Raw genomic sequence first — 27,429 nt, 5'->3', positions numbered from 1 at the left:
CCGTCGCCCCCAAGATGGCGCCGCCCATCGCGCCGTGCCCCCTCCCTCCCCCGCGCCCGCCGCAGCGCGCCGGGGAGCCGAGCCGAGCTGGGGCGGCGCGGGGCCATGGGCGCCGCGAGAGGCGGCGGCGGGCGTGAGGCCACCACGACGGGGTAGGGCGGGCGAGAGGGGCGTGGGGCGGCGCGGCGGAGCTCGGAGGACCATGGCGGCGGCAGCGGCGTCGGCGCCTGGGCGGGTGCGGCGAGGGGCGCCCCTGTACTCGGTAGGTGGCGGCGGGGCGAGGTGGGGGGGACGGGACGGATGACAACAGGGCGCGGTGCCGCGGGTGAAGGGGGCTGCCCGCCTCACCCCCGTGCCGCGGCGATGCTGTTCACTCTGAAGCGGAGTGACGGCGCTTGGCGCAACTCTCGCGTCCCCTCCCCGGTTTGGGTCGCGGGGGAGGCCAGGGCGGAGATCTGCGGGGCTCGGGAAGGGCCGAGCCCCCTCCCGAGCCCCAGTGGGGGCAGGTCGATAGACTGGCTGGGGCGAGTTTTGCCGTGTTAGGTGGTGGAAACGACTTCATTGACCTTGGCTTTTTTTTTTCCCCTGCCAGCCTCTGACAAGGAGATTTGGGTGTGGGATGCTGACCCCCCCTCATTGCTTGCATTTGGAGGGGGGGACGGGGGAGAGAGGGAAAAAACAGCTCCTGGTTTCGGCAGAGATGCGCAAACTTCTCTGTCTCCTTGGCTGTGCGCTGGTATCCCAAGCGCATCGTGAGCACCCGCGTTTTATTGCTTTCAAAGGTTCTATGGAAGCAGAGGAGCTCCAGGCTCCTGCTGTTCCGCTTTTCTACTTCACCAATGTCGTGGTGACAGCACACGTAACTGAATTTTCTGGTGTCGAGGTTTCCAACAGCGTATTTTCTAAATATACTCTCTCCAGTTGGGAGTTGGAGCTGGAGCAGCAGCTTGGCTGGAATCTGTAAAAGCAGCGTTATTCTTCAGCGGTCAGTAAAGTGTGTGTTTTGGCTCCCTCAGCCCTACTTCAGGACAGGGCGTGAAAACACCTATTGCCATGGAGAGAAATCGGTGGCACATCAAACCTGGAGAGGTGTCATGAGGCGCAGTGGCAGAGAGGTGACTTCTTAATCGGCCGTGGCCTTTGCAAAACTCCGACTGTAGCAAGGGGGTGACTGCTGATGTGGCTGATGATACCGGAGCTGAGCGCTGGGTTTCTTTGTCCGGGTTTCTGTAGCTGCACGTTGCAGGATTTAAACTTTGGTAATTGACATAAATGTTGCTTAGATTTTCAGAGCAATGACTTGTTACATACTGATCTAGGTATACTTAGAGCCAACTAATATTTTCTGATGCTATTCTGAGCTGTCTTTTTGCTATTACAGAGCATAAGGGATATTTTTTTTTTCGGTTTTATTTTTAATCAAGGGGGTTGATAAAAGGCGTCAGTGGCAACAGATGGCTAATACAAACTATTTGCAGTCTTCTTAACAGTTCTTGGCTTACTTGGCTCTTGCAAAACACCAACTAGCTGAAAGCCGTGAAAGAAGAAAGATTGAAAACTGTAATGCTAAACTATACAGGAAAAACAAACCAAAACAAAACTAAAAGTTTTAAACAGATACGGGCCAGGGCTTAATACCTTGTATAGAATTGTTTTAGAAGTCCCTGGAGAGCTGGTTCTGCAGTTACTGTGGGGCAATTCTCTGAACTACAGTAGTGGAAGGAAAAGTTAGATGATCTACCAAGTGCTACTGTTGTAGAAGGATGGTATCCAAATTTGACTCTACTCTGTGGAGAAAAGAATATGAGAAGGTCAAACTTTATAGTACGATTTGTGTTCTTTGATAATGTGAAATCAACTTTCGATAGAGTTGAGGTTTTGAATGATTTTTTTGTGGTTGTAAAGTGGAGATATTCCTGATTTGAGGTTTTTTTGTTTGTTTGTTTTATTTTGCCAAATTACCTTGTTTTGATGAACGGACAGGAACTAAATGTTTGTTCTCTGCTTACTTTAAATGTCAGCTGGGTTGATGGTGTTGCTGATGTGGCTGTGGTCAGCAGGCACCAAAACCTGACTCCCTCTCCCAGGGCTGAAAAGCCAGCTGCCACCACTGAGCATTTTGCTTATCTGTTCCTGGTGTTCTCCCCTGTGTTTGCTGGCCAGGCTTTCCTCTCAACACCAGGAAAGGTCACTGCAAGAGCCCATGAAACAACATGTTTTATCCTTCATTATCAGACTGGTTCTGCACAGGTTATCTGTAGGGAGAGGAGGCAAAATGAATGAAAAGGATGCCTGTGATACCCTTCAAGTGGTGCTTGAAGACGTAAGCATTTTTATTTTTAGTATCTTATTCTAATGAATGTGCTTGATGGTACCCAATACTTTTATATTTGTGTTTCACAGAGGCCTGCTCCAGTTGCCTCACTTGTCTGGTGGCAATTGCTGCTGTTTTGAAGTTTAGAGAAACACAATTTCAGTTTTGGAAAGACTGAGGGGTCGTTCATATGAACTGTGGTGTTATAGGAGATAACAGGAGACATCTCTCTCCAGTGCAGGGGGTGCCTACGGACTCAGAGGGAAGAGTTTTGTCCCTGAGATTTCTGCAGCGGGATGGATCCACAATTAGTTCTTGATGTACCACTTGTTTTCCTGCTTAGCAGTGGTGCTGGTTACTCAGAGGCTGTGCTCTCTCTTTACCTACTCGTGCACCATATTGCATTTTGACCTTCATGTGGCTGATAATGGGTTTTATTTGTTTGTTCCTGCCTGATTGTGTTTTATGTACCTTATGTCCAAGCTTGGTGAAATCCAGCATAAATCACCAAGGTCCCAGAAGCAACTTGAAGTAGCAAGGTTTATTTTTTTGTGTTGATGATTGTGTTTTTATAATGTCATTCATGGCATTGTCTTCATGCAGCTGTGAGAGTTGGAATCAAAGGTGTTTTAGTTAATGCCTATTAATCATGGAGAGGCTGGAGGCAAGACACTTCAGCTTTCAAAGGCCAGGTGTTCTCTCAACGTCTTCCTGTTGGGCAGAATTAAGTAACATGTGGCATAGGGTGATTTAAGGATCTTTGCAGTTGGAAGAGTTGCAAAAGCATTGGATGCCGTTATTTTAGCACTGCAGCCAAACAGACCACTGAGTGGCTTGAGACAGTGTCTCATTCTTTATTTGTATGTTCCCAGCAGAAAGAGCTCACGTCAAAGAAAAGAGATGAGTTTGAAGATATTTTGGAGGAAAGACGATTGTCCAGCGACTTGAGATATGCGATGAAATGTTATACTCCTGTGATCTACAAGGGGCTTTCACCTTGCAAGCCAAATGCTATTAAAAGTGCTGTTCTCCAGTCAGAGCAAGTTCAATATGTTATCAAGCAGGTGAGCCTGGACACTGAGCTGTGAGACGAGGTAGACTGAACACAGCCAAGCTTTGTGTGGCAGCAGGGAAAAAAGATTATTGCTGACCTTGGCAAACACGATAGCTGTAATTTGAAAGTTGGTCCAATAAATCAGTAACTTGAGAGTTGTACTCTTTTGGCAGGAAAAACAAATACTGATTTACCATGGAGTTGCCACTAAAGCTGTTAGATAGCTCGTTCATGAAATAGTGTTTTGATTTTGCATATATGACACTTCACCATCCAACTTATCCAATGTGCTTAACTTTTTATTTTTTGATTTCTCCTCCTCCTCCACTGTCCTCACCACAGAGCAGCATTGTGAACAACATAAGTACTCTCCTTCTTAGTAGACATTTTTGTTCTTTGAGGGTGTCTTGTAGGCATTTTATAGGCTAGTGGAATCAGTCATAAATGCTACTTTCCCTAAAATGAGAGTTAAATTTCACAGAGAATTTTTTTAATTAGAAACACTGTCTAAGATGTAACCATATTTTTGTTTTCAGATGAAGGGCAGTTACTACCTTGTAATGAATACGGTATTTTATAGTCAAACTGACTCATATTTTACATTGTGTTGAAATGAGTGAAATAAGAACATGTGTTAGATAGCAGAGTAACTGTTTTCAGTATTCATGAAAAATAATTCCAGGCCAGTAAATGTATATAATATGTTTTGGTTAGGCCCAAGTGAGTGACTACCATAAAATTTTTCTATTTTTTTTTTTTTTTTTAAGGTCAATGTTACCTATGATATATCAAAAGCTGTTGCGATGTGACAAACTGTCCTACAAAGTAGTCATCATGAATTGTTAAGTAGTATTAAATAAATAAAAAAAAAGGATCTTTCAACTTTAGAAACACTATAAAACATTTACTGACTAAAAATGTTTTACAGAGGATTTGACAGGAAGACACTTGTGGGATGTTTTCTTTTGAAGTGTTGCTTTTTTTGATGGAAAAGTATTTTGATGGATATTTTCCCGGCTAGCACCAAGTGGTTGAAGGGGGTTAACAGACCTGCCATTGCAATGTGGCTTTGAACTAGAGATCACTGAAAGTATCTAACCGGGACTACCTTGGGCAATATGCCCAACCGTCTGCGATTAGTGTGCCTCCGGTCTGGGCAGAGTTTACTCAGCTTTACACAGGTGTAATAGAATTTGCTCTTGTGACGAATTGCTGAGGTTACTAATGTTCAGTATGTGAAATCAAGTGCATTTGTTTGTTTTAGCTTGCTATATGTGACATGTCTGGTTTTTTGATTCCTGATTTTGGGGCTTAGCTCTGTAGTGGATGTGCACTTAATTCACACAGGATTGACTGTGTGGTAAGCCTTTTACTGGTGAGGGAGAACAGTATCTCTTCCCGTAGTGAATAACGAGAATACTTTTTTGCCTTCCTAAGAGAGATTGATCAGTTATAATCAGTCAATAATCAGCTATAGCTACATGTGGAAATATGCAGGATGAAGGATAATGCATTTATTAAAACACTATTGAACCAGTAGATAAGACAGTAAGGTGATATATGGAGGTAGATTGGAGAAGATGGATTTTCTCATGTGTTACAAAATAAAAATAATAGGTGAGCAGTGCTGTCCTCTAAACAGAGCTGTGCTGTTTTGGAGGCTTTTTCTTCTGCCATTCCTCCTCTTTTCTCCTGCGTAAAAGGCATGGTCCTTTTTCCATAACAGTGAAAGACTAACTTTTTAATTAAATATTTCTGGATTCAAAGAATCAAATAGGAGGGATGACCATTATTTAAGTCTGTTTTAAGAAACTTCAAAAGGGAATGAGCATAGCAACAGAAAAAAGATCATTGATATGCAAAGTTGGTAGAGACAGTGCTTTGTATGCATTTCAGCTAGCCCTCGCCAGAGTAATACGTTACAAAGGAATTCAAGCATTGATAGGGCTGAGGTTCTTCAGCCAAGTCTTAAAATCTAACCCAAATACACTTCAAAAATTTACGTTGTATCTCTGCAAGCATAAGTTTCATTTTACTAGTCAAAGAAAATTGCACGCAGCCTTCTTCAGACCAATAATATAGGAAACACTCTTCAAACTTCAGTCTCCTCTGAAGATGCTACAGGTTTAAACATTCAGATTGTGTGTTTGGGGGGGAGAAATTGTTGCACACCCTTCCTTCTGCCTTTGACATCTAAGCTCATTCTTGATTTTGAACAGCTTTAACTTGGCTTTTTGTTATTGCCTGACACTGAACAGATTCTGTATTGTTAAATGCATGCCTATCACATAAAGTATTGCTGACTATTGCAGTAGTTCTGCCATAATTGTTGCGGCACAGAGAGTGGTGAGCATGGGCAAGGAGAAGGGAACATCTGACTGCTATTTGGTTTGTTTTGTTTCTCTTCAGTTAGCAAAAGAGATGGGAGAATCACCTGATATTATTCAAGAAGAAGCCATGGAAATCCTGGATGAGATGGGCCACAGTATGCAATTAGGAGCTGTCAGATTTTTTGCCTTTACTCTGAGCAAAATATTTAAACGGCTTTTCCAGAGAGTTTGTGTGAATGAAGAAGGAATGCAGAGAGTGAGTACTGGTGGGGGAAGAAATTAAAAAAAAAAAAGTATAATAGGGTATAACCCTTCATCAGAAGGGTTGTCAAGCATCTGAACAGGCTGCCTGGGGAAGTGGTTGAGTCTCCATCCCTGGATGTATTTAAAAGATGTGTAGACGTGGTGCTGAGTGACATGCTTTAGTGGTGAACTCGGCAGTGCGAGGTTAACAGTTGGACTTGATGATCTTAAAGGTCTTCTCCAACTGAAACGATTCTATGATTCTATATTTTCATACCAGTCACTTGGACAAAGACTCTAATCTTTGCTCCAAGTAACAAATACCAAAAAAACCCCTTTGAAAAAACACACTGCACTTGTGTTTATTACTGCATTTCTCAATAAGGGGGAGGAAAGACAGATGATATGTAAGTATTTTAGAGGCAGTCTGCAGGACTTTTTTTACATTTCCCACGTGCTTCCCATGGTAAGGAATATTTGCAGTCATGTGTCACTGATTCTGTTAGATCGGCCACTGGGGTTTTTCTATCTGATCTTATAAATATAGTAACGCATTTAGCTGAATCGGAGCTGAAAACCTAATGTTATGTGGCTGAGTGGGTTGGCTGTTCTGCAAAACCTTTATACAGCGAAGAGTGGTGAAACACTGTGCACCTCTGAGGCAGGAGATGCTTTAAGTTTGCCCCCAGTTCCCTGGGGAGCCGTTGTCCCCTTGTTTCATTGCAGGATGCCGCTGTTCTGGAGGATGCGGTGCGTTCTCTGGAAGATGTCAGCCCTTACAGCCCCTGTTGGGTTTCCCATCCCCATCAAAAGGGACTGGAATTATACTACCACATAATGGGGTGGCCCTGGCTTTTGAGTCCTGTGATGCTTGTGAACCACAGGTTGCTAGTCTGGAAACTTGCTCCAAATTTCCTATGGTTCTATGCTGAAAAAGGTATCGAGTACGTAGACAGAGAAACCACCCTCAAACAAATCAGCTTCTGTTTGCCTTAAGCCCTGTGAAGGTCTGTATTTGCAAATTTCAACAGTAAGTCTGTAAATATTGGAACAATATTGTTTGTGCTGTTTTTCTTTCAGTTGCAACATGCCATCCAGGAGCATCCGGTTGTACTGCTGCCCAGTCACCGAAGCTACGTAGACTTTTTGATGCTGTCTTATTTGCTATATACGTATGACTTGTCTTTGCCTGTCATTGCTGCAGGAATAGGCAAGTATGTTCTTTTAACAATGTTTTCAGGATTCAAAGAATCAGTAGCAAGGAACCTGCTAGCTGCTGTAGTACAGTTTTAAATGCAGTCACAGTAGCCAGATATGAAGTGCCAGCCGCCTCATGCTTGTTGCTGATGCTACTAATTCCCTTGAAGCATTGGCAGAACTCTGTTATGTGAAGTGCTGAGAGCTGGCTGGGAAATGAAAATTTCCATCAGAGGTCACAATTTTGGATGTACTTAATTCTAAAGCAGATGAAGCCAGTATATTTGAGTGAAACAATTCTTGAAGACTTTAACAGTAAATGTCATCTGGGTTAATGTGCTTTTTGCAAATCTGGACTCTGATAGCACTTAACTGAGGAACTTGATCTTGGAAGTCTTGGATATCAACCAGGTCTTCTAAGCGGGCAGACAACCATCTCAGGTCTGGTGCAGCGCTGTAATGTGCACAGGCAAGCCACCAAGGATCTGGGAACATACTACTCTACTGTAGGCTGCTTTTCCACTCAAGAGGTTAGGAAGAGCAGTGGCAAATCAGCAGAAGTTGGGAAGATGAGATCCTGCTGGTTTTGGGTTTGTGGTATCCTGTGTCTGGGTGACGTAGGTTAGATTCTGGTGAATTCAGAAATTTATGTCTCATATCTGCCTTGATCGAGGTGATGTAGCTGCTTACCTCTCATGTATTGTTCAGAATCTGCTCACATGCTGTCATAGGTATCGGTGTAATCCTTTGTTTACTTTTGGATTAGAGCCCTTTGGAGTTTTGGGCCTCAAAACAGTATCTTAAGATACTATTAGTTTAGCTTAGAGGGATTTTTTTTCAGTGATTAACATTTTTAAGTGTTTTGAGGTGAAAGTTCTTCAGTATTAGGAACTTGCAGCTTGATTATACTGCTGCATGTGTGTATTGTTTTAAATTCCTCTGGAGAAAACACAGTTTTCTATGGTTGCAGTTGTATTTACTGCATATTGTGTTAGAAGTTCACAAGATGCAGTTTACGAACTCACTCTTAAAGTGGTACTTGTGCTCTCCTGATATAGGTGGTAGGTGCCTCTGCTTTGTTAGTCGTTGCTTGGTTTCAAGTAGCATACGGATAGATCATAGAATGATAGGATAGTTTGGGTTGGAAGGGACTTTTAAAGGCCATAAACCCCCTCTGCAATGAGCAGGGACATTTTCAACTAGATCAGGTTGCTCAAAGCCCCATCCAGCCTGACCTTGAATGTTTCCAGGGATGGGGCATCTACCACCTCTTGAGCAACCCATTCCAGTGCTTCACCACCTCCATTGTAAAAAATGTCTTCCTTCTATCTAGTCTAAATCTATCCTCTTTTAGTTTAAAGCCATTACCCCTTGTCCTATCACAACAGGCCCTGCTATAAAGTTTGTCCCCATCTCTCCTGTAGGCCCCCTTTAAGAACTGAAAGGCTGCTTATTGCAGCTCCCCAGAGCCTTCTCTTCTGCAGTCTGAACAACCCCAAGTCTCTCAGCCTGTCCTTATAGGAGAGGTGCTCCAGCCCTCTGATCATCTTTGTGGCCCTCCTCTGGACCCCTTCCAGCAGGTCCATGTCCTTCTTGTGCTGAGGACTCCAGAACTGGACGCAGTACTCCAGGTGGGGTCTCACCAGAGTGGAGTAGAGGGAGTGTAAAGATCTCTGGGGATTAGCTAAGGGAAGGTAAACAGTTGCCAGTAACACTAGTAATGCTCCTGTGGTACATTAGTGGGAATCTAGATGGTACTGGGGTCATGGTTCTGACTCAGGAGCAAGTCAGATTAGAGGTGCAGAGCTGGCGAGGTGGTGTGGGCTTGAGGCATGCGAAAGGATGCATTTCAGTCCCAATTTGTGGGGTGGCAGCGTGTGGTGGGGAGAGGTGCTGGGCCTCCAGCCAGCGTCCTGGTTGGGAGGTTGAGTGTGCAGCAGGAGGGTGGAAGTATGGAAGGGGATAGAGTCTGTGTTGTGGTGAGAGGAGGAGTGTAGTAGGAGAGTGAGGGAAAAAGATGGACCTCTGCACATGGGGAGCTCTGACAGCTGCTATTGCTGCCCAGGGTCCTGTAGCCAATCTCTTTATTTTTATCTGTATAGATATACATATATCTCACATATGTGTGTGTGTGTGACATAGTATATGACATCTTCAAAGCAGTCATTGTCAGCGTTGAGCTGGAAATACAAATTTATTTTACTGAGTGAATATCTGTTCTCAAGCATTTCATGGATTGAGGTGGCAAAGAGGTTGAAGCGGCACATGGCCAGCTGCTGTGTGGACTTGTTTTAAATGCTTCCCTAAGAAATTTGTTAACACTAAGCATTTCCTGGTTTTCACAAGTTAAGTGTTGACTGTCATTGCTTAAAACAAGAAAACTATAAACAATTTTAGCTATTTTGGTGTACACCTCCCAAAGTGATGACCCAGGATCATAAATGGTATAATATAGTGTAATTGGTCAGTTAATTTCTGTCTCTTTTAGGATACATTCAGTGGTGACTGACCTTCCTGAAGATGAGTAAGACAATGTACTTCAACAAACTTAGTCTTTATTATGGTTGAAATCTGGCCATCTAAATTAGGAAAATAAATTGTTCTAGGTAAATGCTGCCTAGAAAAAAAATCTAAAACTGATTAGAGTATGCCATTCATGTCTACATGAGTCTTGCTAGACAATCTGAAAGCAAATAAAGGTATTTGCAAGAACAGAATCCTTGAAAAAGTTCTTCTTTATTCTGGCAATTGAATCAATGCATTAGAGAAAGTGGTTGATTCTGCTGGCTGATATTAATCAGTAAGTTTTGTGTGTGTGGTTGTTTTTTTTTTGTTTGATTGTCTTTCAGATTTCCTAGGAATGAAAATAGTTGGTGAGCTGCTACGAAGGGCAGGTGCCTTTTTTATGCGACGTTCCTTTGGTGGGAACAGACTCTACTGGGCAGTGTTTGCTGAATATGTAAAAACGATGTTAAGGGTAAATAAATTACTGAACTCTTGAAACGAGTGCTTAAGAAATACTCTGCTGGAATGATGCATGTGAAATATGCACAATGTTATAACTATGTGATTGATAGTCTTCACTGTGATCTGATTAAATGGGTTTTCCCTCAGAATTGCTGTAGGTGAAGAGCAGGCATGCACTCTATTGTTATTAGAGTTCAGCAGTGGGTGGTAAACAAATTGCTGCTCATAAGTTGCTTTGGATCACGTGCCCATAACTTGTAACAGACACAATATTTTTGTTAATTTAACTATATTGTGCAGCAAATACAGTGGATGAATATAGGCTTAAGAGATGACTGAAGTTAGACATCCATGGGTTCCATTAAAAAAACTTACTTATATTTTAAGTAATTAAAAGTATTTGTGGGCAGTAAAGAAGAAACATTTTTATTTTTCTGACAAGCTTTTTTGTTTGTTTGTTTTACTTTTGAAGAGTGGCTATGCCCCAATTGAATTTTTTCTTGAAGGGACTAGAAGCCGCACCGCCAAGACTCTGACTCCAAAGTTTGGTAGGTTTGTTGAAAACTTGGAACTTTTTATGATTACAAGCGCTTTTATTAGTGGCTATGTGCTTCCTAATTTCTTCAGACAGGAAGGGATGTTAAAGTGGTAGGAAATTGGTGAGGTGTTTCTGAGTAATGAAAAACACTATGGTTGGAGTTCCAAGGGGATACAAAGAATGGCAATACACATTTCTTGCATGCTGCTGCTTTCTCTCCCTTTGCCCCATTGTGTACTAAACTGCATAACTCTTCACCCTTTTATTTCTAGAAAATAGGCATCCCCTCACCAGCAGGGAAATACTGTAAGCTAACTGTAAAAGTAATGGGGGTCTTTAGAAGGAAGATGCTGTGTGAGTGTGGAACAACGCTGAAAAAAGCACAAATAGCCGTTCAAATACATTGCCTACATTTACCTCCTGTTTTAAAGCTTGGTCAATGTCTTGTGCTTCTGCTTGAAAAGAGAACGAGCACAGTGCACACCTATTAGTAGTTTCTAAAATTTGAAGATAGCCTTTTCAAAGTTAAATTGCAGTTGCTTTTCCCTCCTCCAAAAAGACAAGTGATTCACTTTTTTTCTTTTTTTTTTCCAATTTGCAGGTCTTCTCAGCATTGTGATGGAACCATTTTTCAAAAGAGAAGTCTTTGACACATACCTGGTTCCCATCAGCATCAGCTACGAGAGGATATTAGAAGAATCTCTCTATGCATACGAACTCCTAGGAGTCCCAAAGCCCAAAGAATCTACATCTGTATGTAAATTCCTTAAGAACAGAACATAGGTGGATGTATACACACCCTGTGGCACTGAAATTTGAGTTTTGCTCTTCCTGTTTTCTTAGGGGCTGTTAAAAGCCAGAAGAATTCTCAGTGACAATTTTGGTACCATACATATCTATGTTGGCCAGCCGGTATCACTTAGAGCCTTGGCATCTGGGAGAATCAATCGGTGCCCATACAATTTGATTCCCAGGTACCACATCCTTCCGTGGTGTATGCTCAGGAAAAGTATTTGTTTAGTCCTCACATATGTGAAATAATTAACATGTTCTCTTGTACTTTGTTTTTAACTTCTCTCACCTCGTCTCCTGTCTGACCATTTAGACCGCTGAACCTGTTTTTGTCTGAGCAGAGGCTTATCATACTTGTGATGGGGTCTTTCTGAAACAGTTGTCACTTGCGTAGCTTTGTACTGTGGGGAGAAGATGCCATTTTAAAACTTAATGATGATGCATGAACCAGGCAAAGCTCTGTGTTCTGAGAATTTGGTGGTTTTGCCACTTAAAAATTCCACCTTTCTCTCCCTTCTTGCTTTGTTATTGCAAACTGTTATGTGATCATGTGCCAGGGAGCTGTAACTATGACTAGATTGGGCGGCTCTTGCAATTTGCTATATAAAACATAATGCTTTTTATTTTTATTTTTTTTTTGAAGATAGCAAGTGTACAGCATCAGTACAGAGATCTGTGTTTCATATACTGTCATGAAGCTACCGATGTTTTGCTCTGTACTTCTGTTCTACATATCGCATAGATAGAATCACCCTCCAGATGTTAGGTGATGTAAAGTAGCTATGAATCTGGGAGCAATATGGAAGGAATAAGGAAGAGTGTGATTTATATTTCAGTTTTTGGAACTTTTTACCTTGAACTGCACTGTTCTTTTCAGGCACCTTCCCCAAAAGCCATCTGAGGATATCCAAGAATTTGTCAGTGACGTAGCTTATAAAATGGAGCTCCTGCAAATCGAAAACATGGTTTTGAGCCCGTGGGTGCTGGTTGCTGCTGTCCTGCTCCAGAATTTGCCAGCCATGGATTTTGAACTTCTAATAGAAAAGACCCTGTGGCTTAAAGGCTTAACACAGACTTTTGGAGGATTCATTGAGTGGCCTGGTATGCAGAGAAAGTTATTTCTATTCCTTTTGTTGCTTATGAAGGATACATTATATTTTTGTGGAAGCACTGTATGGTGACAACTTTACAGAATGTTTTCCTCAGAGTTGTAAATGCCTTTTAGGATACGCTAAGAATGATGCTAAAACCTTACAGGTTTTGACTTAGCCTGTAGAAGATAATGCTTTGAAAAACAGTTAGGTGGAAGCAGGACAGATATTTTACTGCTATATCCTGAAGTGTGGAACGAGGGGGGAAATTATAAGGTTTGTACTTTGGTTTTATTTATATATTTACACACAGACACTCTTTTATATATATATAATAGGCTGCTGAAAGGTTGGTGCTCCTTCCAAACTTTATGAACAATTGTTTTAAACTTCTCTCTGTGAGCCAGGTTGACACAGGTAATTAATTTTAGAGCCTCAGGACATATGTGGTAAAGCTAGCAAAGAAAAATAATGTGTAATGCAAGTATATTTACCTTTTCACTGTAGGTAGACTTAAACCATGGATCTTTGCTTTTGTAATCATGTGTATAATGAAGGATCCTCCTCAGTGTTGCAATAAAGAAACAGGAGCAGGCTACAATTATAACAGAACTCAGTCGTCTCTGGAAGAAAAACACTTCTTTCAGGGATCTGCACTGCAGTGAATGCAGACAAGGCCTGCTCCTGCCAGACTGGTAAAAGGAAGAATTAAACAACATTTAGAATCTTACTGCTCAGTAATCTGAAGAACATACCACATTTGGGTTTGCTTGCTTATTTTGTTTATTTTCTTAGCAACAATGAATAACCTTTTGCTTTAGTAGAGTTGTGGTCTAGTCAGGGAATAGCAAATAGGGACGGTAATGAAATAGAGGAATGACAACAACTGAGCAGATTTTGTTGGAGTGTGCTGTCCTTGCTTTAGACATCAGTTGCATAGAAACAGGGTTGGTTGTTTTGTTTTAGGTTGTCATAATTTGAAAGAATAAATATATTTTAAAGGCTAATTTGGAGACCTCGCCAAGTCAGCAACTATATGTACCCTGTCCATTCTTCTGTCGCCAACCAGCTACTTGTTTCTGCCTTTGTCATGCTGGTTGGCTGTTACAGGCAGAACATTTGTTTGGCTGTTAAAAATTTTATATTAAAAACAGGAACTGCAAAATGACTTGCTCAGACTTCTCAGACTTCTGCTTCTGCATTGAGGCACTTAGGAGCATTAGTAAAGCTGGAACAAAGTAGGCTGAAGGAGCAAATAAGATGCAAGGAGATTCTACGTGAGATCTATTAAGAGGAAAGAATATGTTTTGGTTTGGGTTGCTTTGTTTTTTTTCTGTTAGAGGCTTTATTGATTTCATATGCTTGTGGTGCTGTGAACACGTAAAGCGTATTTTAGTGTTCAATAAGAAGTTTTAATTGCTTCTTTCCTTGCTTGTTAAAGAGTTCACATTTGATGCAGGGAATGTTTTGGTAGTGTGTAAAATGTAAGGTATTCTAAAACGGTGACTATATTTTCAAGACTTGGGATGCTGCCCTTTATCTGAATAAAGTTTGCAGTGTGTCACTGACAAAAAAAAGTTTGACCAAAGCCCACAGGTTTGTGAAACTGATGACTGCCTTCGAAGAACTTTGTTGTTTACAAAAGAAACCAACCCAAACCACACACTTCCTTGCTTTAGGCATTTTAAATGATTGTTTTAGGAAACAAGAAGAGATTTGCGTTTAAGTACAGTCTGATTTCTCTTTGAGCAGGTATATTATGTAACGATACTTACGTTAGGATTTCTTCAAACATAATTTGGGATGAGGCTTTCCTTGTTTATGAGAGTAGAGGAAAAACATTATAAAGACTCGTGCATCTGATTCAAAACTTGAAGTGTCAGAAATGCCTAAGCAAAAATATCGTCTCCTTTTCCTTACTGATGAGTGTATCCATCAAACAGATCTATCCTCTTTTATTTGGAGGCTCAGAATACTTGTTCCGGAGACAAAGGAAGTATTTGTCATTGTTAGCAAGTTGCAGAATTTAAAGTGCTTTAATTACAGAAATGTCTGAAATTCATTTTCTCCATCTCATGCTATGTCCACACTGCCAATTCCCAGTATGGATTATTTTAGAACATCTGTCTAGCTGAATGTTTGGTGTAATAATTGGTCTTCAGTGATAAAACATAATTAAATACTGGTGCATCTTAAGCTGTTTCAATAGAGTTGTGTTCCCTTTTGCATGTTCCCGAGTGTTGCGTTTCCCTGCTAGATAACCTGTGTGCCAAAAAAGCAGTCGTGTCTGGCCTCACCCTGCATTCCAACATTGCTCGCCTTGTCGATGGCCACGTGGTCTTAAATGACAAAGGAGTGGAAGATGGAGCCGTAGGGGAAATCGTCTTTAAGCGTGCTCTGGCCATCCTCATGTGTGCCACCTACAGAAACCAACTGCTGAACGTGTTTGTGCGTCCATCTCTGGTGGCAGTTGCCTTGCAGATGACGCACAGCTTCAGAAAAGGTACGTTTGGTTAGCTCTGAGAGTCTGCTGGCTTTGCTCCTTGCGCAGTCAGCTGGGAGAGGAGCACGAGAGTCCCACCTGCGACTGCTCGTGGGAGCCATCTGAGACCGTTAGACTCTGGATAAGGTCCCATGGCATAAGGTGGATGAGTGTGGAGGGGACAGGGTTATTTTGCTTACCTTTTTTGTTTGTTTACCCTTTGATACTTTTGAAAGTAGGTATGTTCTCCTGAGAGGGCAGGGCTGAGATGAGCTGATCACAGTTCCTAAGTGTCTTATTTCGTTGGCATTTAGCAGACCAGTTTTTTAAGTTACAAATTACACACAGCTCATGCTTGCACACAGTGCAACCAGTTCTTAGTCCTCCTTCTCTTCCCACTACTGTTCCTGAAGTATTTCAGTGTTTTCCAATACTAAGCTGTTAAAGAAACTTTTTGGAATACATACCTTAGTTTTGTGCAGCATCTGATTATGTGGTATTTAATGTATGTTCTGAGAGGCTACAATCCCCTGCTCTTTTCTTCTGGTAACAATTGAATCAAGTGCTTTGAGTACTTGCTGTTCTGTTGGGGTGGTTTCTGCTGTAAATGTATGCATGCTTTTCATGTCAAGTAAAATTTTTATTTGAAGTAGGTACTCTCTAAAATTAGGAGTAAATGGCTCTTTACTTGCATGTTTTAAATTACATTTTTAAACAACAGTACAATTTTTTTTTTTTTTCAGAGGAAGTCTATAGCTGCTTCAGCTTCTTGAGAGATGTTTTTTCAGATGAGTTCATCTTCTTTCCTGGCATTTCATTGAAGGTAAAAACATTGTTTATAGAAAAATACTGATAGTCAGTAACACAGTCAACTAAAATAGCATCTGATTTCAGGGCTCTACCGAACAAGTGCTTTATGATAAACAGGTACAGCGATATCAACTTGATCTGTAAGTGGGAGGGAGAACTTAAAAGGGGGTCAGAGTAGAGGTAGTCATTTGGTTAGTTGCAAAACATTGTCTGAATCCACAAGGTTGCATATGCAATCTTTTTTTTTTTTTTTCTCCAGTAAAAAATTGCCCAATTCTGAACCATTGAAATAAGCCAAACTTCTGCTACAGTTTTTTTTGCATAAAGCTACCAGTCTTCCAGCACGGATATAAAAATATGTGTAAAGCAGTCTTTCAAGTGAAGTGTAAATACTGTCCTCCGCAGTTATGAAAGAGACTTTAGACTGTGAAGAAAAAAGTGTTAATGTAGATTTACAATTAAATCTGTCAGCACAGAAACAAACCAGGAATTTGCATTGAGGGCACACCAGAATAATTTTTCCTAAAAGCTCTTGCAGGCTATGTAGCAGAGGGGCACGGCTGCTCTCTCAGAAAGTTAAACTATAGGTATTATACCAATTAATGATCAACCATTGTATGCCCTTGTTATCTTTGACAAATAGAGTATGCAATTCTAAATTTAGGCACCTATTGTCCTCTGGTTGATTATACTCTTCTTAGTGCAGCTGTGATCAGTTGTTTTGGGAAGCTCCATGTGTGTGGTCTGTGATGGCAAGGCTACCAGAGGACTCTGCCAACACCCAGTGTACGCCTCTGTACCCACCTCTCCTTGACTGCACAGCGTGGCCATGTCTACTCTGTAGTGCTTATACAACAGCTAATGTTCCTGTTGTACCTTGAACTCTGAAGGTTTTGATGTTCCTGTGCACAAGTAAACATTTTTTTTAAATATTTTGATGGTTCATTGTTGAGTCCTTTTAGCTTTTTATTACTAGTATTTATCTCGTGTAGATTCAGATAGTACTTTGCGAGCACTATGAGGGAAGTGCTTACAGTAAAGCCTGGTTTAAACTTCTGCAGCCAAAATTTTGATAAAAATCAGAGTTGAGGCGATGCAGACTGTGAAGGTTTCTGAAGTGAGAACTTTCCTAATGGCATAACAGTGTCCCTCATAGAGTCTTATGGAAGCTTTAGTTGCATCCTATTTGCTTGAAAAGAGTTTCCCCCTTGTTTCACCCCCTGCCCCATACAGCCATTACTCAGACAAAGCCAGTATTGTTCCCGCATACTGCCTTATTACAGGGCTCAGTATGTCTGCGTCCTCTCCGAACACAGCTGGACACAGGCAAGCTGTGAAAACTGTGGGCAGCACGTCACTCTCTGCAGGACTTGCTGTCTCAGTTTGTACACGTCCTGCTGGGTCGGAGCGGGCTCTAGTCCAGCCAGCTTGAAATGCAGGTGAACCGCAAGTTTAAAAAAAATGGTTTAATGCCAATGTAAACTGGTAAGTCCACATGTAGTTTTTATTTGGATTTAAAATTGATTAAATGTGATTTTTATCAATGTTAAGGCCAAATATCTGATGGTGATATTTGTGATCTTGCTGGCATTAAAAAAAAAAGGTATAATTTTCATAAGACTATTCAAGACTTGTGACAGTATTAAAAGCTTATGGATTTTTATATAGAAGAGAATTGGGCCTTTTTTTAAAGGCTGATCAGCACCATTATGTTTAGTTTTCATTGTTAGCAATTATTGCCTCTTGCAGCATTTTTTTAAGTACCAAAACCAAGCAGGGAACAGGAAGGTGACTGGCTATGACTGACTTTACTGAAGTCAAATGAAGGAGCTGCTGTAATGTTAAGGGATCTCTCAGCAACCCACCTCTCTGGTTGTCCATGTGTCTGTCATGGCTGTATCCCATCCCCTTGTGTCCTGCATCCTGCGTCCCCCTGCACCGATATTGTCAGTAAAATGGTTTTGTCATTGACATTTCCATAATTCGTAACTTTTAGCCATTGTGTTGTCTCTCTTGTAGCGGGCAGGTCAGTGAGCTATGTTATCATTTATTGCAAACAGTGGGCATGAGATAAAAGCAAACCCTGATTTTAAATAAATAAATAAATAAAAACAACCCACAGAAAAAACCCTCAACCAGACAACCTGACTGTATTCTGAGGGAGCTCAGGCCAGCTGGTACAATAGCAGCCACAGCCACTTTCTTTGCTCCTAGGCCTCTTGTGCATTTCAGTGCTTCTGTGTTTAAGAACACGTTCCCACCGCCTTTTTATAAGGATATTTCTGGTATACAGGAGAACTTTGGTTTGAGTCTTTTGAGAACTGAGTTCAGAAATGGAAGTGGTGTTCTGTTGTATGGGTTTTGTTGTCGATTTTGGGAGGAAAGGTAGCTGCACTTACTGTAGACATTAAAATTTCAGTTATGCTTCTCTCTCCCAGGATTTTGAGGAAGGATGCTTTCTACTCACAAAATGTGATGCCATTCAAACAACTCAACAGGAAATCTACCCTACCGACAAAGGAAGTGTTATAGTATCTTTCTTGTCAGCTATGTTCAGACCTTTTGTAGAAGGTTATCAGGTATGTTGTTCTTTGGGAAATTATCTGTTTTCTCCCATGTTTTATAGGGAAACTAGGAGAGCTGTGATACTTCTGCAGTATCAGTAGTGGCTGTTTTCATGGCTGGGGAGTGCAAGAGTTGAGAAATAGCAGTGACAAATATCTTAAATATCACCCTCTCGCCAGGATCCTAATTTCAGCTTTTGGCTCAGACTTTTCCAATTGACTAAAGCAGTAACTCCCTTTTAATGTGATGGCCCATTGTGGCTTGATAAGCTTCATGGGGAGTGTGCTGCTACCAGGTTCATTGCTTATGAGGAGCTCTTGCTTAATTCATTTTATGTGGGCTGTCCTGCCAGGTGCAGAAATGAGTTTGCATCTCATAACTGATAGCTTTTTGGGGAGTCATTAATTTCATCCATATGTCTTTAAATTATTTGTTTTTCCAAGGTTTTAGTAAGACTAACACTTATGCCCCTGTAATAAGCAATGTATACAAAAATAGGAGGCTAAACTCTCTGGTATGTCAGCATAACATTGGTGGGAATGTAGACGTTTGAACCTAGTGGAATCTGTTAATGATCTGGTGGTTGGTTTGGGCTGAACTGTACTGATTTTCCCCAGTTTTTCCCCACCTGTAAAACAGGTATTGCTTTAAAAAATTATACTGTTTTTGATTGTGAGAACAGGAATATTAAATTGATGTCTAAGGTGACTATTATAATAATACTAAATCTTACTTTAATATTAGGGTTCTCATGCTTGTTGAACAATAATAATTTCAGATGCTCTATGTAATGGTACCCTTAGAGTTCCTCTCCTACACTTTTCAAAGTGTAACGATGTTGCTTCCTTATGAGGGCATGTTTGTTTGTAATTAATAACAAATTGACAATCAAAAGGAAAGAAGTGCTAATTTTTTTTTTTTTTTTTTTTTTTGTAAACGTTAGTTAATTTTCAGGTACCTCTCAAAGGAAACAAAAGAAGCCTTTACTGAGAAGCAGTTTGTACCTGCGGTCCGCAACTTTGTTTTTCAACTTCTGGAGAAGGGTGTGTATAGCCATTATGCAATATAATTTTACAAGTGTAGCCTGTCAATGGATAGTCATAAAACTTTTAATTGTGTTTCTGCTTTCTCTGTAGGGAATACGCAGTGTTATGAAGCGCTGTCTTCTGACATGCAGAAAAATGCCTTAGCAGCTCTTGTGCAACTGGGTGCAGTGAAGAAGAAGAAAATGTAAGTAACATTGGCTTTTTGGTGTATAGAAGTCAGTGTGGGGTCTTACTGGCAATTCTTAATGACTGAGCTATTAGTATCAAGCAAACAACAGAACCCCGACTGCCTGAGCACCAGTCAGCTGAAGGTTGATTGGATTTACCCGAGTTGTGGTGAAGACCCAGGTAGTTCCTTTCTGTACACATCGCAGAAGCAGAATGGCACCCCCTCATAGTGTAAACACTCCTGTGGGACCCAGCAAGAAAATTCATTAACTCACTAGTAGGCTTCTTCTGACTCCCTTTACCTTTTCGTTTCCAAAGTTTCTCCCAAGGCTTTGTTAAGCAAATAGAACAGTCCTGCTTGCTTTTAATAGAAGAGTTACTGTGTGTTACAATAAGCCCCATCAGGCAATGTAAGCAATAATCAGGAATACTACTAATTTGGGGAGCAGCGGGTGTTCAGCACTGACATCTCAAGGCAATTTAATTGAAAGCTTAGTCATTAAAGACTTTTAACAGTTCATATAGGCCTAAGATTAAAAAACAACTATTGTTATACAAAAAATATGGTGACATGCATTTCCTGTTATCAAATTAATTTGTGTTGCGGGGCTTCTTACTGTGTTTGAAAGTATAATCATGAAAGTCCCTGATACAAGAAATCCCCACATTGTCTTGAGTATTTTGCAGAACACAGTTGGCTGCTGCTGACCCTGAGCTATTTTCTTACGCTTCTGCTCAGGAAATGAATTGGCTTAAGGTTTGTAGCGCTCTTGGAAACTGCACAAAGTACTGTCGTTGTTTTTTACTCCCCTGCCATGTCACTGTGCTAAATAGATGTTTATAGTTAAATTCCCCTTTCATGTAAAAGGAATATCAAGTGCAACAGAATTTGACATCAGCTGAAGACTTGGTTCAGTTTCAGAGACATAGTCTTGAAAAATATATGATTGAAAACAAACAAATGTTCTCTCCTCAGTTCTCCCTAGTAAAAATCAGGGGAAGAGAGAGACTTGGGGACTGTGAACCAGAGGAAGGATAAAAAAACTGTAACTGTCCTTGAGTAAAATCTGCTTAGAAGCCTGCCTGGTCCTTAAAATTAATGTGTATGCTTGTAGGAAGAAAAATATGTAATTATGAAAATGCTTAATTCAGATTGTGTAGAAATGACTGGAATAAGAAATATTCATTGAAGAAACAGTTGTGGGTTTTTTTTCTTTTAACTGTAGGTCCAATGGATTCACTTACAATGTAAATCAAGAGGCTGTTAGTAAAATCCTGGACATGTTTGGTAAGTGTTCTCCAACTAATTTGAAGAGAGCTTCCCAAGTTATAAATTACTTCGGACAGTTGCACGTAGGTTAGATGTAGTGTTTTTTTCCCCTAGTAGTTCCTTAGATATATCTCTATAAAAATCCTAATGATATTTTTTTTACAGTGCTTTTTCTGGTGTCATTAACTGCAGCTTTGAATTGCCCTTCTTTACTTGAAATACCGTGCAAAACTCAATGACAAAAGAAAGCAAAAAAAAAAAAAAAAAAAAAAGTAGTGGAGTGGTATTTACAACATTTTGATGAGAAGTGTTTACCTTTTGGCTTCTTTTTTTTTTTTTTTTTTTTTTGTTAGATGCTAGGATACCTGTACAGAAACCTGTGGCTGCACGACTCTGAGTGGTTCCTCATGCCGTGACTGAACGTGAGGAGGCCGGAGGTGTACTTCAGCTCTCCATTACCACTTAAAAACTGTATTTGTATCCTCACTGTATTGTTTTGTTGTGTTTTTTTTTTTTTTTTTAAGAGATATTTAAAGAGGAGTGCTTAGTAACGGCTACTTAAATACCTTTTTTTTTTTTTTTTTTTCCCCTAGACTTGTAACGAGGAATGTGATTGGTTGCAAATATTTCATGGCTGTGAAAATGTAACGGGGGAATTTAAAAATACTTGCTATTAAAATTAACATTTAGAAAAAAAAAAAAAAAGAGTAGTTGCTGGCTGTCTAAAAGCGGGGGGGGGGGGGGGGCGGGCCCTTCGCCTCGCGCCGCAACCGCCCGTCCCCAACGGCCGCCTCATGGCGGCCGTTGGGGACGGGCGGTTGCGGCGCGAGGCGAAGGGCCCGCCCCTTGCGTCGACAACATGGCGGCCGGCGTGGAGCTTGGCTTCGCCGCGGCGCCGGGGCCGGGCGGTTCCTGGCGGCTGCGCAGCCCTTACTTCCCCAGCAAGGTCGGAGGGTGGCCGGCGTGGCTGGGGGAGGTGGGCTTACCGAGCCCGGCCGCTCTGCGTTGCGCTCGCTGCCGTCAGCCCCGTTCCTTCCTCCTCCAACTGTACGCGCCGCTGCCCCAGCGCCCCGATGCCTTCCACCGTACCCTCTTCGTCTTCGCCTGCCGCGGCGCCTCCTGCTATCGTCTGCCTGGCCCGCTGGGGCCTCTCTGCGGTGAGGCGGTGGGTGGGGAAGTGGGGGAGGCGAGGGGGTGATGGGGGGAGGGCGAGGACCGCGGCCCCGCTGACGGCCACCTCTCCGCCCGCAGTGTTCCGGAACCAGCTGCCGCGACGGAACGACACCTACCCGGAGGAGCCGCCCCCCGAGGAGCCGCCGCCGGAACCCACCGCCGCGCCCCCGTGCCGGCTCCGCTGCGGCGCCGCTCTCTGCCGCGTCTGCGGTTGCCTGGGGCCTCACGTCTGCGGGCGCTGCCGCCACGCCGTCTACTGCGGCCCCGAGCACCAGGCGATGGACTGGCGGCGGGGGCACCGGCGGTCCTGCGGGAAGCACGCCGCCGGAGGTGGGTCTGGGGCGGGGGAAACGCTGCCAAGGGTTGCCCTTGGCTCCGTGGCTGCTGAGCCGCGGGTGGCACAGGGTTGGTGCTCGCCGTTGCCGTTGCAAAGGCGGCAGCACTTTCGGCGTGTTCCCGGCTTGCTTGTTGGTGGGGTCAGGAGAGAAAAAGGAAGTGTCTTTTTTTGGGTTAGTCTATGATTTGTAAGGAAAGCGTCAGTAATTCTTCAGGGGCTTCTCTTTCTCTTGGATGTTTGCGTCGTGACATAAGAATGTGGGATCTTTGTTGTTCCTGGAAAGCTAGTATATTTAAGGTGTACCTTTGGTCTCTTTCAAAGACCTCTTTCTGTCCGCCTTATGTCATAAAAAGCTGAAAGGACATCGACCTATTGTTTTCCCTTTATAGGCTGTTTTTAAGATAGCTTATTCATAAATTGTAAAATGATGAGACCTTCACAGGGTACTATGACGGTCAGTAGATGACAAGAGTACTTTGGTAAGTGTGCTATTTTAGAGACCCTTTTCTTCAGGCATCCCCTCTCCTGCTCTCTTGTCTCATTGATACGCTTGCTTGTTTTCTAGTTGCAAAAGGGACAAATACAGACAAAAAAAAGAATTTTTTTGGTCTTCAGAAGTATCACATTAATAGTGATGCAATGAAACTTGGTGTGTGTGATGTTATCTCCCGTTGGATGTTGTGTGATGCTAGCCCCAAAAGCTGGTATTGTAGGAAGTGGAAATAAGCAGAATGTTAGAAGTTGGCTTGTGCACATCCAGTTATGGGTCAGACATTTGAAACATTTAATCAAAACAGTGAAAACCTGAAACATACTAGCACAAAGTTGATAGTGTCATTACAGAAGGTATACCTGATGCGTTTGCCTACTCACAGTATGCAAAGGAAAACTAAGAAAAAAAAATGGTATGGCCTCTGGGCACCTGATGCACGCTTGACTTGTGTGCATGTGCTAGGCAGAATGAAATATGCACAGAGCTGTCAGACTGCAGGTTTGGGGTTTTAGAATGTAGCTGCTAACACTACTTAAGTCTGTTTTCCCAATCTCCCATATTTACAAAGATTCAAAGCAACGCATCACCTTTTGTAGTTTTTTACTGTCCTTAATATAAATCTTTCTTATCTTTAAATGAGGTCTAGCAGCGATGTAAATCGCTCTTGCTCGAGTGATGTTTGTGCTGTATTTTTGCTACATAGTTTGTTGCGTAGCTTTTGGGGAGAAGGACATGTGGTATGAGATGACGTTGTGAAATGGTGTCTGTTTTCTGTTTTGTAGGTGACTCGGTGGTTGCAATTCCAGAGCATAATGAATTCCTTTTTCCAGAATATGAAATTTTGATAGAACCAGAGGAACCAGAATTTCCTGCTGACAGCACCGTAGATCCTGATGATGAACAAGGTGCTGTAGATACATCAAAGGACCCGAAAGAACAAGAGGAACTCAGAGCTACAGACAGTGCAGGTAAGAAATAAGATGGTGTCTGTAATTCTTTCTAATGAAGTCTGTGTTACATCTTTAAAATATAAAATTCTCTAAGTGTTCACTGTTAACTACTGGTGACAAAAGGCTAAATCTAAGTCACTTGTGCTGCAGGTTTTTTGTAGACATCCCAAAATAGAAATTGCTTTTAGGAGAGGGAGTTACTAAGCCCTAGGCCCAGGAGCTGTTCAAGCGGCTGTTACTGCAGTGAGGTTCCAGGTAGCTGGGGGTTACACTCTGTCCGTGTGTACTCCCTGCAGGTAATCCAGTGAGGAAAACAGCCCTGCTGCTGGACGCTGTTGGCATCAGGAGATTGAGTTAGATGGTCTTGGCTTGACTTGGTTGTATTTGTCTTTATTTATGGAAAATACGTAGCAAATCTCCCTGTCAGTGCTGGAAGAACACTGTTCTGGGGCTATTTTAATTGACCTTGAATTAGGTAGTTGAAGTGCAGGCACCCCTCAAATTCACCATATGTTCGCAGCTCACCACGCCCAGGGTGGAGAGCTTGTGATGTGACAGGGGAAGGCTGCTGGCTTCCCAGCTGTCATTTACTGTGGTCTAAAGCCATCTTGAGACTGCTCTGTGCCCCATGTCAATGTGAACATGGGAGTGCAACAGATGCAGTCTGTGGTGCTAGAAACTGAAGTCTGGCACATGCACGGCACGGGTGGCCTTTTCCAAATGCCACATTCTGAAGGCTCAGCCGCCTCAGCGATCCCCACTGGAAGCCATAAATTTTAGTAGATTAACTCCTTTCCTCTTCAGTGTTCCACTACTGACATCTATGTTTAAAATGCAACTAAAACTAGTAAGTGGATCTCTAGGTGACTGAATCTTAAGATGTCATGAAAAAAAAGTCTTAGTGGCTTATGCTGGGAATGATTCTTGAGAGTAAAATCCACTTACGGGTGCAATATTGGTTTTAATTTTTGGCTGTCTTGCATTAGCTTGTAACTGGGGTGGTTTTTTTCCCTTGCTTAGGTGAAGCATTTCAATCCTTAGATGAAAAAACATTGGAAGCGATGGCAAAACACGAGACTAAAGAAGACAAGATCTTCCAAATGTTTAAAGAGCGAGTAGCTGCCGAACCAGAGCAGGTCAGAAGATGAGGCAGCCTTAAAACTTACAGGTTCTGGCACAGCATCCTGCTGCACCTGCACAATGTTTCATGGCCTTTCGTACCTACAGTTAGAAATGGTGATTGGGATGCCTCCTCATCCTTCACACACCTTAATCAACTTACCCTAATCTTCCTTATGTGCAGAACTTGATTCATGCTGAAGTAAGAGATGAGCAGGTGCTAAATTATCTCAAACAGAAATTGGTGAGGATGAGAAGGCACAGGGGTGCTGAAGCTGAAGGGGGAGGACCTGCCATCCTGTGAAGTGGTTCTAACCAAGGGAGGTGGTGAACCATCGCTCTCTTCCCCCAGCCTTTGGCCCTGTTGGCTTTCCTTCCCAGCAGAACCAAAACTGCAGAGAGGACCTCTGTCACTGTCACCAGCTGCTTGGGGGAGGGTTGGTTCGGCTGCTTTTTTAAGGCTGAAGAAATTAGTGATGACTTTAAAATGTCAACTATTTAAAATAGAAATCTCCTCCCGTTGCTAACACAAAGGCTGAAAAAAGCCATGTTGTCAAACAAAAATGTGGTTCCTGGTTTCATTCAGAGGAAACACAGGCCTAAATCCATGAACGTGATGGAGGAAAAAGAAATTCTCTCCATGTTTTATCTGGTAGCTGAGGAGTTAAGATGCACACCCAGAAAGTAGGAGATTTTGAGTCTGTTCCCTCTTTTGCCTGGGGTAGGTCTGTTACCTCCCTCTCTGACCATCCCCATACTGACATATCTGCCTAAGTGTCCTCTTGTTGATAATGCCCCATTTGCTATACAAAAATATCACTAGTAACAGAACAACAAAGAATGTATGAATATTTGGATGATTCAAATAGTTAGAAAATGTACATAAAGAACCTGTCTTATTTAGAATACCACATTTGCAACTGATGACTTTGCCATGGGTATTACTTAAAGGAACTGACCTTTTTCTGCACTTCCAGCTTTACCTATGTCAGTAAATACCAGTTTCATACCAAGATGTAAGAGACAGTCTTGAGAACTTACTTCTGCTCTATTTCAGATTATTAGATACTGCAGAGGAGGAGAAGGCCCAATCTGGGTATCAGATGAAAATATTCCTGAAGAAAACGATATCCCAAATTGTTCATGTGGTGCCAAAAGGATTTTTGAATTCCAGGTATGTAAATTCATTTAATGATAACATAGATAATGTAGTTCAGACTTAACAGGATCTAATTGTATAGGTGTTGGCTTGTAATTAGAGCAAGGTAGTAGAAGTTGCTACAAACTAATTATGCTAAATTGTAGAGAGCCCTTATTTACTATGGTAACTGCTCTTTCCTATAAGACTTCCACATATAGAAGGTAGGTTCCCATCTGATAATTTGCACCATCCATGGAACCATGTCTTAAATAACAGGTGTCCAGGATTGTATATTATTTAAAAAAAAAAAAAAAGCCTTCATGATGTGAATTGGAAATACGTCTAGCTGGAAGTATCCAGCTGTAGAACTGTGAATGCCAGAAGCTTACGCATGGTGAATACACTTAATGTCATGCAAGGGTAAAACACAGTTATGAAGGTAATTGAAATGTAAGAGGCTTACAAATCAGGCAATGCTTAGTCAATAAAACTTCTGTAGATAAAGTAGGGCCATGCCTTTCATTCCCTGTGCATCTACTACACTGTTTTGGGAACTCCGAACTTACTTTATTTGAGCTGCTGTGTTAGTAGCTTTGATTGGGATTTGGGTCTAAAAGAACATAAATGAAGGCAGAACCCTTCTTTGGGAGCCGCAGGGAGAGGGTGGAGAGCTGTGGCCTGCCTCTAAACCTTTGTTTTTTCCTTGAAGATTATGCCACAGCTCCTGAACCACCTTCAGGTTGACAGCCTTGGAGAGAGCATTGACTGGGGCACGCTGGTGGTGTACACTTGTGCTGACAACTGCGGTGGGGGAAATGAATACCTGGAAGAGTTCATATGGAAACAAGACTTCTCTGCAGACTCTATTTACCTCCCATCAAGTTGAGTCATCTAAATACAATACTTGCCTTGTTTCAGTGCATCTCTACACTTTGCTAACAGGTAATCGAACTGATGTCACTGGTACATCTGTATCTTGTAACAGCGAGAGGACAATTAAAAGTAGACCTTGAACAGCCTCTCTGTTGTGCTCCAAAGGAGCTTTTACTTCAACCTGGTAATGAGGCTTCATTTGAGATGCATTTGTTCAGTGAACTTCACTTCAAATGTCAATTCTGAATGTTTAAATAAAGATTAAATATTTTTGGATTGGTGAAAGTATCTTTTGTTGGAGACAACTTCAAGAACTTAGATTGTTGTCTGTCAGGATTTTCTTCATGCTACTCAAAAATTAACATTACTTCACAGAGACAAGCAGACTGCTGTAAAGTCACTTGCATGCTTATGTTCTGGAGGTGCACAGAAGTCATAGCTAAGACAAAGCTGCGTAGCCTTTCACTGCAGAACTT

At 42.0% G+C, this 27,429-nt stretch overlaps 2 protein-coding genes across 2 annotated transcripts; both read left to right on the top strand.

The window, feature by feature from the left end:
* The first annotated feature begins 14 nt into the window (after nucleotides 1-14).
* GNPAT (glyceronephosphate O-acyltransferase) lies at nucleotides 15-21,557 on the top strand. Its single transcript, XM_074166531.1, is given in 17 exon segments — nucleotides 15-89; nucleotides 92-262; nucleotides 3,187-3,378; nucleotides 5,778-5,954; nucleotides 7,022-7,151; nucleotides 9,988-10,115; nucleotides 10,578-10,653; nucleotides 11,245-11,396; nucleotides 11,487-11,617; nucleotides 12,313-12,536; nucleotides 14,784-15,029; nucleotides 15,752-15,831; nucleotides 18,257-18,397; nucleotides 19,327-19,426; nucleotides 19,520-19,613; nucleotides 20,824-20,885; nucleotides 21,221-21,557. Coding segments are annotated over 17 exon segments (2,223 nt in total). The 3' UTR covers nucleotides 21,265-21,557.
* Nucleotides 21,558-21,717: 160 nt separating this feature from the next.
* Nucleotides 21,718-27,234, top strand: PDCD2 (programmed cell death 2). Its single transcript, XM_074168714.1, has 6 exons — nucleotides 21,718-22,024; nucleotides 22,119-22,370; nucleotides 23,653-23,838; nucleotides 24,841-24,956; nucleotides 25,997-26,113; nucleotides 26,790-27,234. The coding sequence occupies exons 1-6, from the start codon at nucleotides 21,727-21,729 to the stop codon at nucleotides 26,964-26,966; spliced, it is 1,146 nt and encodes a 381-aa protein (XP_074024815.1). The 5' UTR covers nucleotides 21,718-21,726; the 3' UTR covers nucleotides 26,967-27,234.
* Nucleotides 27,235-27,429: the final 195 nt, after the last annotated feature.

This window comes from Numenius arquata, chromosome 2 (genome assembly GCF_964106895.1).
Source record: "Numenius arquata chromosome 2, bNumArq3.hap1.1, whole genome shotgun sequence".
In the NCBI taxonomy this organism is placed as follows: Eukaryota; Metazoa; Chordata; class Aves; order Charadriiformes; family Scolopacidae; genus Numenius; species Numenius arquata.
The sequence above is the reverse complement of the archived record's forward strand: the minus strand, read 5'-3'. Positions and strand labels throughout refer to the sequence as shown.

Excerpts from the sequence above, each read along its gene's own strand:
- PDCD2 (XM_074168714.1), top strand. The coding sequence starts at position 21,727 with ATGGCGGCCGGCGTGGAGCTTGGCTTCGCCGCGGCGCCGGGGCCGGGC. Across the intron at positions 22,371-23,652 it reads CGGGAAGCACGCCGCCGGAG|GTGACTCGGTGGTTGCAATT; the intron begins GTGGGTCTGGGG and ends TCTGTTTTGTAG. Across the intron at positions 23,839-24,840 it reads CAGAGCTACAGACAGTGCAG|GTGAAGCATTTCAATCCTTA; the intron begins GTAAGAAATAAG and ends TCCCTTGCTTAG.